General features: G+C 47.7%; 1 protein-coding gene across 9 annotated transcripts in view; it reads left to right on the top strand.

The window, feature by feature from the left end:
• Positions 1-14,004, top strand: part of Frmd4a (FERM domain containing 4A) — a 579,690-nt gene that overhangs the window by 561,561 nt on the left and 4,125 nt on the right. For 7 of the 9 annotated variants that reach the window (XM_034509724.2, XM_076939471.1, XM_076939470.1 and 4 more), the window contains exons 18-22: positions 1,603-1,659; positions 5,097-5,340; positions 6,094-6,258; positions 7,349-8,223; positions 9,863-9,959. In XM_034509724.2, the coding sequence (XP_034365615.1) occupies positions 1,603-1,659; positions 5,097-5,340; positions 6,094-6,258; positions 7,349-8,223; positions 9,863-9,959 (1,438 nt within the window). Of the gene's footprint in view, positions 1-1,602; positions 1,660-5,096; positions 5,341-6,093; positions 6,259-7,348; positions 8,224-9,862; positions 9,960-11,917; positions 11,990-14,004 lie in introns of all 9 variants that reach the window. The other 2 variants (XM_034509726.2, XM_034509723.2) reach the window with 1 other exon arrangement.

Below are 14,004 nucleotides of genomic sequence, written 5' to 3'. Positions count from 1 at the left end.
CTGTCTCTCTCTCTGTCTCTCTCTCTGTCTCTCTGTCTCTCCCTCTCCCTCCTTCTCTCCTTCTCTTCTCTCTCTCTCTCTCTCTCTCTCTCTCTCTTTCTCTGTGTATGTATGTATGTATGTATGTATGTATGTATGTATGTTTCATAATGGGTGCAAGGTTTCAGTATGGGAAATGAAAGCCCTATCCAAGCAGAAGGTGCACGGTGTGATTGTATGACCATGTTGCTGTACTTAAGGCCCGTGAACACTTAAAAGGGGTAAAAATGATAACCAATGTTACGTAGATTGTAAATATATTGATATAGATCTGTCCCCTAAAAATGTGGATGGATATACTAAGGAACCAGTGGTGAGTTGGAGATTACAAGATACCAAAGTCTGTCTCCTTGGAGTTCACCTATCAAATAATAGGGAGAAAATAGTTGGGAGGGATAGGGCTGACCATCAGGCATCCTTTTGGTCTAGGAACTCAGAAGTGCACATCGTTCTGTGTCTAACTCTGTTGCCCTTTGCCATGAAAGAGAAACTTTGCCCCACTTTCTAGCAGGGCTAGAGTGAGTCGGTCTTTCTTCGTCATCACCTCCTTTGGGGCCTCCTCGAAGGCTTTTGAACTTCCCTGCTCTGTAGAAACATTTAGAAGAAGCATCAGCGCTAGGTCTAGGAAGAGCAGCCTGGGGGTGGGAGGCCATCTTACCAAGGTGGCCTCAGGGAGCCCGTTCAGAGGCCTGCCTGAGTGCAGGCTATTTTCCCGGGCCTGCTGGCAGTACTGGCTTATAAATCATCGTGTGTGCCAGCTCCTGATTTCTTCCACGCTCACAAGCCTCCAGCCATTTTTGTTAACTGTTCAAGAATCTGCCTTCTCTGCTTCGATGCCACAATGAAGTAATGTTTTCCTCACAGAGGAGTGAGCATGCTCCTTAGGTCCTCAGTGTGTGTTTTATGAAACCCTAAAACTCAGAATCTGAAGAATCTGGGCCTTTGCTAGCATTTCCCAATGAGCAGAGTCGTTTCAGACAAACCCGTCTTTCCTGGGAGTACCTCAGTTTCCCCAGTGGGAGGGAGCCTCTTCCTAATTGAACGGTGACTATAAAAATAAGCTTCAGAGAGACGGAGTCTGTATTTAGCAGGCTTGTGTTCTCCTAATAACTTAAGTTCATTGAGAAACCATTTATTGCCATGTGAGCAAACCTAAGTTCCCTCCCTTGGTTTCGGATCTGTTGAATAACAGCTGCTCGCATCTTTGGTTTGGCTGGTACTTGCCCTGAGTTTGTTCTAGAACAATGGTGTGATTTAACCAGATCCCACCGCCTTTCTAGGACATGCTAAGCCATAGCAACTGGTGAACAAGAACCTAAGTACACAAAGACTAGGGCCTATTGCAAAGCCAGGGTGGGGAGGATGAGCTAACAACCCACCACCAGACTGTCAAGGGAAACACCCAACAGCATCTTTATGTTTCATGGCTTCCTTCCTGACTGATGCAAAAAAGATGGGAGGGTGTTGCCAGGATTGGAGGGAAGGTCAGGTTTTCTTTCCTACATACTGGGCTTTGTTTCCAAAATATGTTGACCCTGCAGACTTTCACTTTTTATTTTCTAGATGGAAATATCGCCAGCGAAGACAGCTCTCTCTCAGATGCCCTTGTTCTGGAAGATGGTAGGTTTTCCCGTTCTCTGTTCTTCTAAGTGTAATCTGGATTAAACCCAGATTACTCCATGTGCCACCTGGGAATGGCCTTGTAGACAGGAAAAAAGCTGTCTGAGACAGTGGCTGGCTGGATGCCTTGCAGGCTCTTTTTTTCTCCAAGAGTCACTGTTGAGCTCAGGTGGTGCTACACTGACACTGATTTTTCTAGGGGTGTCCAATCCACAACCCTGTGTTCCAGTAGCATAGAAAATAAACATGCATGCTCTGATAGCCCATGGGCATGGGTTGGACACTCTTGGGATAGATAGCCTAGAGAATTATTCTTGGTCCAGCTTGGCCCATATAAGCCAAAAGATTAGATGATATTCTTGAAGCGGTATCTTGTCTCTGTAATAGTCAAAGCACTTTTTTTGGCTGGCATGGTCACTTTTATCCTGTAATCTCAGCACATAAGAGGTGGAAACAGAGGCAGGAAAAAGTTCAAGGCAACCTGAGCTATATAGCAAGACCCTGTGTCAAAACCAAACAAGGGCCTGGGAGCATATGAGAGACCATTTGCCTATTGTATGCAAGGCCCTGAGTTCCACCCTTGGGCCAAAAAATAAAGTGGGAGGGGGGGAGGAGTAGAAAATTTTGAAGTAAAGAACTTGCATCATATGTGTCTTCCTTTGGGTAGCCCTGACACACACGGAAAGAGGCAGGCATTGATTTTGGTCACACAACTAAGGGTGGGACCTCCTGGGAGAGTCTGAGGCAGAGGAAGGACTTGGCCCATCCTCTGCTCCTAAGTCAAGACCGAGAATGTCCCTTTAGCAACACGGGCAACCTTGGAAACTTGTTCTATTTCCTGTTGAATTCTCAAACCTGGCAACTGCCAGGGAATATTTTCTTGGTCGGTCTTAGAAAAGAAGTTGAAAGCCCCTCCTGCCCTTCAACAGAAGCAGGCATTCCAGACTTAGAACCATTTCTGAAGCTCTTTCTACGGTTGCTAAACCAAAACACTGGAAGCTGAGAACACTAATTATATGGAAATTTATTAACTGGTAGTTAATTATTTTTGCCCTCTAGGAAAACCTCAGGCACTTGGTGGTAAGTGGCTATTCAGACAGAAAACATGAAAGGCCTGCCCAAGTCACAGTAGTAATGATAATTGCCATAATAATAATGATTGCTCTTGATGTGGGGAAAGCTTAAGGAACAGCTACCCAGTTGTCTTGGTCTTGCTATTAGAAATCAGATTGTTGAATCTGACTGTCTGCCGCATTAAATGGGTGGGGAAGCCCTGTTGTTCCATGAGAACGCAGAAGCCTGTCGTGTAGCATTGATCAGTGTCACCATATTCTGCTGAGGAAGGAACAAGTTGAAGTCCCCTTGTGCTAGGAGTCCCCAGGGATATATGTAGTCATTAGCTAATTTTGAGACATCATGAGAACAGTTTTGCCCAATGTCCTGGGCCTCAAACCTTCTGAGAGCTGGGACTGCGTACCCGAGTCCTGTGTTCCCACTTGAGGCTCTCACATCCTAGAGATGCCTCTTGTCTGATTTGAAGGGCTAGTAGGAGTAGACCAGAACACATATATCTGGCCTTTGAATTTTGGTGGCTGAGTATTAGACTGTGAAACAACAAAAATTGAAAATGGATCTAAGATCCCATAAATGGTTGGTGGGATTTCCCTCTAGCCTTCCCCTCCCCCATCCCTGTGAGCACCGAGCACTCCTTCTCTTCCCAAAGCCACCTATCACCAGATCTCTTCATTAAACCCTCTTAGTGTCTCTTGTTGGTTTTCCCAGGGTCAAAACTGCAAGAATAATAGTTCTAAAACAGGATTTTCACCCTGATACATCTATGCATGTGTTAAGAAAGTTTCTTGTAGCTTTCAGGCCAAATCTCAACTCCTTGCCTAAAATTCAAGGTCCCACACTATCTAAGTACACTCAGAATTCCTCTCTCCCTCCCCTTCTCTCTCCACCCTCTCCTCAGCTGAATGGAACCTCCTCTTACATCTAGACCCCTCACCTCTACACGTCTACTCAGTTTCCTTCCTTCTCTGCCCCATAGCTCGTTCCTTCCAGACAGAACCTTGGGGATTTAGTTGGGGGATTGTTGTTTTGTTTATAATTGGACCAGGTCCCAAGTAGTTCAGAATGGTATTGAACTCACTGTGTAACGGAAGCTGGCCTTGAACTGCTGATCTGACTGCCTCTGTCTACCAAGTGCTGGAATTACAGGCAAGAGTCACTGTGCCTTATGAGACATCTGCCTTTGTCTAAATGGGTTTGCTTTCTTTGTATGCCATCCAGCATACAGATGTGCTAAATTGCACTCCAGAGATGGTGGAGGGAGGGTACTACTGGGACAGTGCTGCTGGGTGTCCACTTGGGGGATGACAGGGTGGGGGTGGGGCATATTGCACACGCAAGAGCTGGACTGGAGGGGGGGAAGCTTAGCCTGGTGTAGGTGAGTGCAGTGCAGGATCTAGGCAGGCAATGACGAGTGTGCAGGCAATGAACAAACTCAGGAAGAGAACTGGTTCGGTTTATTGGGGTGGGGTGGAGTGGGTGTCTATGCCCCTGGGAAGATAGCCAGGGTCTCTGGGGCGAGGTCTGTGTGGCTGGTACAAATAACCAGGACAAGGGTGTTGGAAGATGCTTCATCTATGTACTCAGGAGTTGGGGGAGGGAGGCTTATAAGGTCAAACCAGGAGTGAAGCCTAATAGCTGTCAGGGTAATAAATTCATACCAGGGTTGCTGTGGCCGGAGCTGGCTTTATGGCGCTGGGTTGAAACTGGGGAGATAGCCAACCCCTGCCAGCCTACCTTTGAGGTGCCCAGGTTTGAAGTTCCCTAGACCCTTCTTTCCCTGTAACCCTAGGCCATTATGGTCCCACAGAACTGGGAACCTCTTCCTCCAAAACACCTTGAGCAGATCTGAGGATGTATCTCAGTGGAAAGCCTAGCACGAGGCTCTGGGCTCCATTCTGACATCACAGAATTAAATATGCCAGGACAGGTTGTAGAGAATGTTAGTAGGCTTGTGAGGGGCACACGGATGGTAGAAGCCAGACCTATCAGCACTTAATTATAATTGATAGATATATCAACTTGTTTTTTCTCCAACCAATATTTATTAAGTACCTACTGGGTGCCAGCTGTCATTCTAACCCTGAAGACATAGGGATTAACAGAGCAGATAAAATCCTCCGGAAGGTTAACTCCCCAGCCCCCAGAGCAAATGAGACATGTTTAGTGTTTCTTCAAACATAAGTTATGGCATAGCTCTATGCTAGAACGTTTGCTTAGCATGTCTGAGGTCCTGGGCTCAGGGTCCTTGTGCATATTTGATGTGTAGCTCCAAGGCACTGATATGGTGTGTCTGGGCAAAGGCTCCATCTCTAGGTTTGTAGAAATAATGATTCTGATCAGTCCCTCCTCCTCTGTCTGTGCAGAAGACTCTCAGGTTACCAGCACAATATCCCCCTTACAGTCACCACACAAGGGACTCCCTCCTCGGCCACCGTCGTCACACAACAGGCCTCCTCCACCACAATCTCTGGAAGGACTCAGGCAGATGCACTATCACCGTACTGACTATGACAAGTCACCCTTAAAGCCCAAAATGTGGAGCGAGTCATCTTTAGACGAGCCTTATGAGAAGGTGAAGAAACGCTCCTCCCACGGTGGTCATTCCAGGTGAGCTGCGTTTTAGGATGCCCAAATGAGGTCTCCAGCCAGCCACGCTTGAACAGAATCAAAGGCTTGCCCCACATTAGAACCTACAAATCTCAGCATTCTCAAAGGGTAGTCTTTTCTTTCCTGGAACTTACAGTTCAGCTTTGCTCACAACGCCCTCTGCTGTCAAACCCATAGAAGTACAGATTTGTCATCTGAAGGTGTATATGGGGGAGGTAAGGGTTTGGCTCACAGTCAACCTGTTGGCAGATGGCTTTAATGCTGTTAAATTCCACAGGAATTAATTAGGAAATTGTAGCCAGCAGCATTCCAGATTGGCAAAGGAGAGCCCGATCAGAGGATCCTCAAGGTGGCATAGAACCCTACACCATCTTCCGGCCGATTTCTGGAGCCACGCAGCTGTAATGCAAGCTGCTCATTACTTGGTTAATATCAACATCATAGAGAGGATTATCTGGAAGACATTTAGGTCCGCTTCTGTTTTCCTCATGTTCCCTAATTATATAGCTCCAAGAGGGTACCCTAGCAGGTACTGTTTCTTGGAAAGCAATACTTGTTCAAGATGGAGGCTCCACAGGATAGTCAACCTGTGCTTAACTGCATGGGTGCAGGGGGAGGGGTGGGATGGTGAGAGTTGGAGTCCCGAGCAAGCTCTCCCTACAATTAGAGCCAAGCTAGTCAGCCCCTGCCAATGGGGAACGTGGCCGCATTGTATTCGTTTGACCAACATGGCTTCCTTCTGCTTGCTTGCAGCAGCCACAAGCGCTTCCCCAGCACAGGGAGCTGTACTGAGGCAGGAGTAAGCAGCTCCTTGCAGAATAGCCCCATCCGAAGCCTCCCACACTGGAACTCCCAGTCCAGCATGCCGTCCACCCCAGACCTGCGTGTCCGGAGTCCCCACTATGTTCATTCCACAAGGTGAGTCTGCTGGGCCTTCAGGCCACCTGCCTTTCTGGTCCAGACCTTAGTATAGAAGACACCATTGGCTCCAACCTAGCCCAGTGAACAGGGGAGCTAAGGTCAGACTTGATTCAGCTCACTTTACCCTGGACACTCAATATAGTCAACTCTATCCATATCCAGGAATTTGTGGAGCCAGAGAACCCCAGCCTCCTAGAGACAGCTAACAGGGATCCAGTTAATGTGGGAAAGTGCAGCACAGCCATGTACACCCCAGGCTAATCTTTGCTCCACAAATCCATTCCTCATAGATCTTTCTCATGAGGTCTAAAATCTATTCTGGACTTACTTTAATGCCTCAAGGTATACATTTATAATGACCAAAAGAAATGGAACAGAAAAATAGGCCTTCCTGAATCACATCCCTTCTCTAAGAAGTAAAGCTGGGTCACAGAAGGCCACTGGTAAAGGTTATGTAGTAAACTTCTACCTGTATGTAGCCAAGAGTCGCTATGAATTTGCATAAGACATCCTATCACTGGGTACCATCATCTTCCTCTTGTTGATACTGATGGATCGGAGGCAAAGTACTACTGGTAGGTATTTGTAATCGTTCATGTTTAGGGGTTCCATGTTTCACTGACCCTCCATTTTAGAACCCCCTAAGAAAAAGCTATTAGTACATTGGCATTCATTTCAGAGGAATCTTTGGTTCAATCACAAGAGGGTCTCTGTGAGACTCTTTTGTTGTTAGTTTTGTGGTTTTGAGGGACTTTGGGTTTTTTAATTACCTGCAATCAATATTTTAAAGGGGTTAATATAATGCTTAGAATGTAATGTAATAATTTGCTTCTCTATCAATAGCATCATTTTCTTAAGAAGCAAAAGTCCTCGGGATATTGTTCAACACTTTTCAGCCACTCCCTAGGTTCCACTCGGACTCTAAGGATTCTTAGTTCCCTTCCTCTCCTGGAACCTTGGGAAGTACCCAGCTTTCCATGGGTAACCTCGCTGGGCTCTCCCATTGGTAGAGGCCCTGAGCCTGGCCTGTGGCTTTCATGGGACCGTTTGATCCAGAACTCTAAGATCAATCCTGTCTCCCCAACAGGTCAGTGGACATCAGCCCCACAAGACTGCACAGCCTCGCACTGCACTTTAGACATCGAAGCTCCAGCTTGGAGTCCCAGGGCAAGCTTCTGGGCTCAGAGAACGACACTGGAAGCCCCGACTTCTACACCCCGAGGACTCGTAGCAGCAATGGCTCAGACCCCATGGATGACTGCTCGTCGTGCACCAGCCACTCGAGCTCAGAGCACTACTACCCGGCACAGATGAATGCCAACTACTCAACGCTGGCTGAGGACTCACCATCCAAGGCACGGCAGCGACAACGACAGAGGCAGCGGGCAGCAGGCGCACTGGGCTCAGCTAGTTCAGGCAGCATGCCCAACCTAGCAGCACGTAGTGGGGCTGTGAGCACTGGAGGTGGTGTGTACCTGCACAGCCAGAGCCAGCCGAGTTCCCAGTACCGCATCAAGGAGTACCCACTATATATCGAGGGCAGTGCCACACCCGTGGTGGTACGCAGCCTGGAGAGCGACCAGGAGGGCCATTACAGCGTCAAGGCACAGTTTAAGACCTCCAACTCTTACACGGCTGGTGGCCTGTTCAAAGAGAGCTGGCGCGGGGGTGGTGACGAGGGCGACGCAGGCCGCCTTACGCCATCACGCTCTCAGATCCTGCGGACTCCTTCGTTGGGGCGTGAAGGCGCCCACGACAAAGGCTCTGGCCGTGCCGCTGTGTCCGATGAGCTGCGCCAGTGGTACCAGCGCTCCACAGCGTCACACAAGGAGCACAGCCGTCTGTCGCACACCAGCTCCACCTCCTCGGACAGCGGCTCTCAGTATAGCACCTCTTCCCAGAGCACCTTCGTGGCGCACAGCAGGGTCACCAGGATGCCCCAGATGTGCAAGGCCACGTCAGGTGAGTAGGGTGGCCGGATGATGGTGACTTGGGTAGCCTGAAGGTTGCCAAGAAAGGGAGTCGCTTCTGGAGGCCTTGCTGTGGAATGTGGGAAGCCATGGTTCTTACCCCAACCCAGGTGTTCCTTCTTCCTTTAACCCCTGGCACAGAGCGAGCATTTTTTTTAGCCCTTCTAGTTAAGGGAAGAAAGCCATATGAAGTCAGGCCACAGGGTTTATCCTGCCAAGGGTGCGAGGAAAATTCTTGTAGGTTAGAGACTCACGTTCTAACCTTACCAAGAAAGGTTGGGCTTAAAGTGGGGCCTGGATCTTGGGGCCCTGGGGAAAGAAGTGTTTGCTCTCTGAACCTGACCGCTGTGTCTGCACAGGTAACTTGGCTGCTCCTGGCTTTTCAGCTACTACTTCCAGTGTCTTTGATACTGTGTCACACTGGGGTTTGAACCCAAAGCACTGTACAGTAGCAAATCAAGCAAAAGATGGGAGAACTGTCCCTTCCCTTAAGTTCTCTATGAAATGATGCTACTAACCAACGTTAGTTGAGTGATTACCTGTGCTAGATCAGTGGTGGTCATCTCTATACTCATACCGCTTAGAGAGTAGTTAAAAGTAAATACTACAGCCTTTTACTGTAGGCGGAAGAAATGAGGGAGGGTAGGAGGAAACAAGAACAAAGGCAGAAGTGAAAACCTGTGAACTCCAGGTCAGGAAATTGACTAAAAAGCCAGGACCTGGAGATGAGAGTCCCTGAAAGGTACAGCCCAACAAAGAAGCTGCACGTTCTGCCTCTGTGTCCCCACTGCTCTCTTCACTAGGGCACACATGCCAAACAAGCTCCAGGGACTGGACTACAAACCATCTGGCAGTTCAGGGTCCTACAACCTTTGTCTGGTTCTGCCTATTTATGTGTAAATTAAACCCCTGGCTTCCCAGCAGGACCCCCGAGAATGGATACAGTAATGTGTGCCCTCACGTTAGAAGGTCAAGATTGGTTCTAGTCCTCCCAGATCCAGTGGTCAAGTACGAAGGGCTAAAAGATGGGAGTGGTTCATTCTCTCAGAACCGCCATGTTTATGTGGATTTGCTTTATTAAATAGCAGGAAGATGTTACTAAAGTAAATTGTATCTCCCCCCCCCCAACACACACAAACCTGCTGTCACCACCAAAAGTGCAAAAGAAGCATCACCGTAGGATTTACTTGGTGCTGAGTTCTCCTGACTAGATCTACTCACATTTGGAGTAAATCTGTAACACATATGAGCTGTTAAAAGCGCTGTTCATTTGCAGGGTTACTGAAGAAGCACATGGTAAGTCTGGAGGCCCTTCCAACAATACAGCATGGTCCTCACACAGGAGCCACCTCTAAAATGCCCCAGGCAGCCCTCTATGCTCAGGTCTCCACAACAGAAACACTGGGGCTTCTCATTCTATGCAGTTGTAGAAATCATCCTGTGGCCTCGGTCAGAATGGGGGCGGGGGGACAAAGTTAAGAGAAAATACAGTTGGAGGAACAAAGGCATTTCCCACCAAATGCCATGACCCTGCCTACAAGATCATGTCCTTCATGTCTGTCATTGACTTATGAGCTCCGTGCATGCTCTTACTGTCTTCTCCCTGCTTTTCCCACACCAACTACAAATAGCTGCCTTACCTCAAAGCCAGAGAAGCTCAACACCGTCAAGTGAAATTGGAGCCACCCCACCAAGCAGTCCCCACCACATCCTGACCTGGCAAACTGGGTGAGTTGTCCTGTGCAGTAGTTGACTTGGTTCCTCTGGGCTCTAAATTACATTAGCCAGTAAGGACATCATCAGTATTGAGGTCCCAGCCATGGGAGGATGCATCAGCAAATGGGTGCCAAGAATGAAAACAATCTCCCTAGGCTGTCACCTTCTCCCCAGCTGGCCTACTGTTTTTTGATGGGGATGAATTCTGTGTGTTCTATTTAAAGGAAGGTAGTGATTCCTGGGCTGTAACAAGGCAAGCAAAGAAGTGGATTCAGTTCCAGGCAGCATTTGATTTTTCTGCAAAAATGTCAGTGGCAAGGGTGGGAGAGAGAACCCCAAGTCAGACATTATCCAGGCTTCTAAGTGGGGTTGATGTCTTAATATCAAGATGCATCCAAAGAAAAGGGGCTCCTGTCTAGGCTAAGCAGTTGTTCTTCATCAGCAAAGGAGATACTGTACCTTGAGACCTTTAAATAGAGGCCACCCACAGCGAAATACTGAAACTGGAAGTGTGGACTTAGGGTCAGTTAGGATGCTCTGATCTGCCGAAGGGTCAAGCAGACACAAGTGTCCTGCTGGTATCACACGCTGGCACTTTCTGCCCGACTCCTCTTCTGGTGCTGCCTCTTAGATGGTCCATTCTGTCAACACCTGTTGGTTACTGGAAGTGGATCACGTAGCCAGCGTAATCCCCAGCGCTTGCTTTGTTGGGCACTGGGGAGCATGTCTGGGAAAACCTGACAGCTGCAAGCTGAATTATAAGAACACCACGGTCCCACAGTTGGTCCTACTGCCTGCATCCAGGTTCCCACACTTGCCATCTTTACTCCTCCACATTTATCTGCAGTGACTTGACACCAGGCCTCTTCTGGGGAGCCAACATTTGTTGAATACTTAAAACACAAAGGCTGACAGCTTCTTTGAACATAAGTGAGTTTCATGGAATCCAGTCTGCTCCCTGGCAAGGGAAGTAGCTAGGTCTTTTGGATTTATAAGTGAGACAGAGAACATAAGTCACACACTCCATACTTTTCTGGTAGGTCCTAAAATGTGGACCCTAGACCAGCAGTTTGGGCTTCACCTGGAATCTTCTTGGGCCTACCCAAAACCTACTAAATCAGAAGCTCTGGGGGTAGGCCCATTGGGTATCCTTAAATGAACCCTTGGGTCATTAGGATCAACGGTTGGACACCCACTGAACCATCCCCAAACTGCCTCTTTACTCTTTTCAAATTAAAAAAAAAAAAAAAAAAAAAAAAACATATAGTCTGCAACTAGTGTTTGTCATGTCTATTCCTAGGGTGGCTTTTGCCAGTAGCTACCCCTCTCTTTTTATTATAAATCGCTGATTGTTGTCTATACCATCCACTCTACAGCTCCAGCCTCCAAGTCCAGACAGCTTCTTGGCTTAGGCTCTGCAAGTCTCCCAGGACTAATTCATACCAGAGCCACACAACTATATACCTCTATAGGCTAAATGGTACCATCCAACCAGGACACTTGGGATCCTCTGTGGGTCATGCCCAGTTTTATCTGATCTAACCATAAGACTATCATTTGACTGACAGTCAGGCTCTGAAATTTACAAGCAGCCCTCCCATGCCCACTCTCTCAAGTTGCCTCTGTTACCACATGTAGCCAGTGAGGCTCACAACAAACCGGAAACAGAAGGTTATTGTCCTTGAAGGCCAGTGTTTTGCCAGATTAAAAATTACTCAAGAATAATGTGATAAGAAAACAAGACAGTGGGGAAAAATTGCCACTCTCTGCCTTCCTAACGGAACTACTGAGGTCCTGTTGCTCAGCGACGGATCCTGAGCAGTTCTGCATGATTCTTACTGTGTCACGGACACATGGGTATGATCATTGGGTCTTTCCAGTGTGTTAATAAGCTGCTACTAATCACGTGTGTCCATTCTCCTATGTAACACGACCTCTCTTCTCTTCTCCTTCCGCTTTCCTTTGTTCAGAGAAGCAACAGAAAACTCTCCCATCATGGATGGGTCTGAGTCTCCAACTCACCAAAGTACTGATGAATAGAGGTACTGTAAGGGAACATTTTGTTCTTCCTGCCCACGTGTGTGATCCAGATGTCCCACATATGTGCTGCCTCTGCCCATGTCATAGTTTCCAGGAGGAAATGTCTGAATAGTGTGGAAGCTATTATTTTTATGTTTTATTTCTAGCTACATGTGGCGCTATATGTTTGGATGTGTGTTTTTACATCAGATGTAGGATAGTCCCCATGCTCCTTCCTGGAAGACACGACACCCCATCCCCTAGTATATTTAGACTTTCCAGGCTTTAAGAACAAAGACAAATTGTAGCAGTCCGTTGTTGTTTACCAGTTCCAGACGCTCTCTCCATGAACACCACACCCCCAATACTGTAACTCATCATCCTACCGCTTTTCAATGATATTTGCAAGTTGCACCAAATGTCAGAGTCCTGCTTTTCAAAATGTGGTTTGTAAATTACCACCACCACCTGGGAGCTCAGAATGACTCCTGGAAGCCACCCTGGCTGCTGAGTCAACTGCACACTGCAAGCTGCAAAATGCTGATCTCCCACGTCCAAAACAGAGGGCCCTGAAAGTCTAAGTAACGAACTGTATAGCACCTAAGAGGTTCCACTAAAGTTATGAGGGGGCCACGGCAAAGTGAGGGAAAAGGCTTTAGTAGAAAACAGTTGACTCAGGCTCTGAGCAAGAGACAGCCACGCAAAAGTACTGAGCGCTCTACAACTCAAATGCTAAATGATCAAAATGCTAAAAGGATTCAGAGATGAGAGATGCCCTTTAGTTCTTACACACTCCTCGTGACCCTGGCTTTAAAGAGCAGTGAAGAGGGGAGGCAGAGACCATTTCAAGAGGGAAACATGCAGATTTCATGGATACATGGGTAGGGAGGGTGCCATTAGGGGAATAGCAGAGTCCCATTCTGCAGGATAGAAAGAGCAGCGCTTTAGCCTGGGAAGTTTTTATAGTTGGCCAAATGGGGATTAGGAATGCAGGGGATAAAGATGGATGGCTCACACTTTGGTGACAGTGAAGGGACTGAGAGGGAAGGACACCACATTTTTGAACTAGAGTCATTTTTCCCCTCCACTGTGAAGGGAGTATAAGGTGCTTCAAGAGACAGGGGTGGTACCAGACATCTGAGAGGACTTAACACACTCATGTGGGAACAGAGTTGAGTCAATTCAAGATGGACTAGAGAGAACACTGCTGGGTGACAGCTCACTCACACAAAAGGCCAGCTGAGTCATGACGAGACCATGGTCTTACCAGCCTTTCACTTCCTCAGAGCACTTCACCTCCAGAAACACTTGATGGTGGGACTCCTTACAGTCAATGCTGCAGTCAGGAATGTGTCCCCAGGAGACCACATCACAAGTGAATCGGGAAAGCAGCTTCTGTAAGAATCTAGGAAGCTGTACCAATATTTGCTGCATCGGAGAGTGAAACCAACTCAATACGTTTAGCATGGATAAGTTGGTGACCCGGGAAGCTGAGCAACGCTGGGGCCAGAGCTCATTAGTTGTTTGCAACCACGGTGAAGAAATAATCATCCCCGTGGATGATTTCAAAGCCCCTTGGCCATGTCTGAACCAGCGACTGTGGCTGGAGAGCTAAGTGGCAGCCCTGGGTCATGTGTTCCCTTTGATAGGAGTGAACAAGGGCGAAGGACTGGTTTCCCCAGGAGTATGGCATGTCTGCAGCAGGGCCCAACCACCTTTCCCAGTAAAAGTTCTTGGTTCTTCTGGCACAACTTACAAAAGCCAGTTTCACAACAGGGGGACAATGTAGATGAAGTATAACCAAATCATCTACTTATTGACCCCCAACAAACAGATACATACGAAGAAAGACACCTAAGGCCAGTGACATAACCAAGGGCCTTTGCTTCTAACCTCATGGACGTCCAGTGCTCCAAGCACAAGACTGTCCTGTGGTTTACCTGAATATTCAAGAATACTTGGGATTCTTCTAGCTCTCGCAGACTTTGCTAGGTCAGATGAGGGACATTTACAAAGCATTGAATACTCATTCAATGAA

Source organism: Arvicanthis niloticus, chromosome 8 (assembly GCF_011762505.2).
Source record: "Arvicanthis niloticus isolate mArvNil1 chromosome 8, mArvNil1.pat.X, whole genome shotgun sequence".
Taxonomy (NCBI): domain Eukaryota; kingdom Metazoa; phylum Chordata; class Mammalia; order Rodentia; family Muridae; genus Arvicanthis; species Arvicanthis niloticus.
Note: the sequence above shows the minus strand (reverse complement) of the source record. Positions and strands in the feature narration are given on the sequence as shown.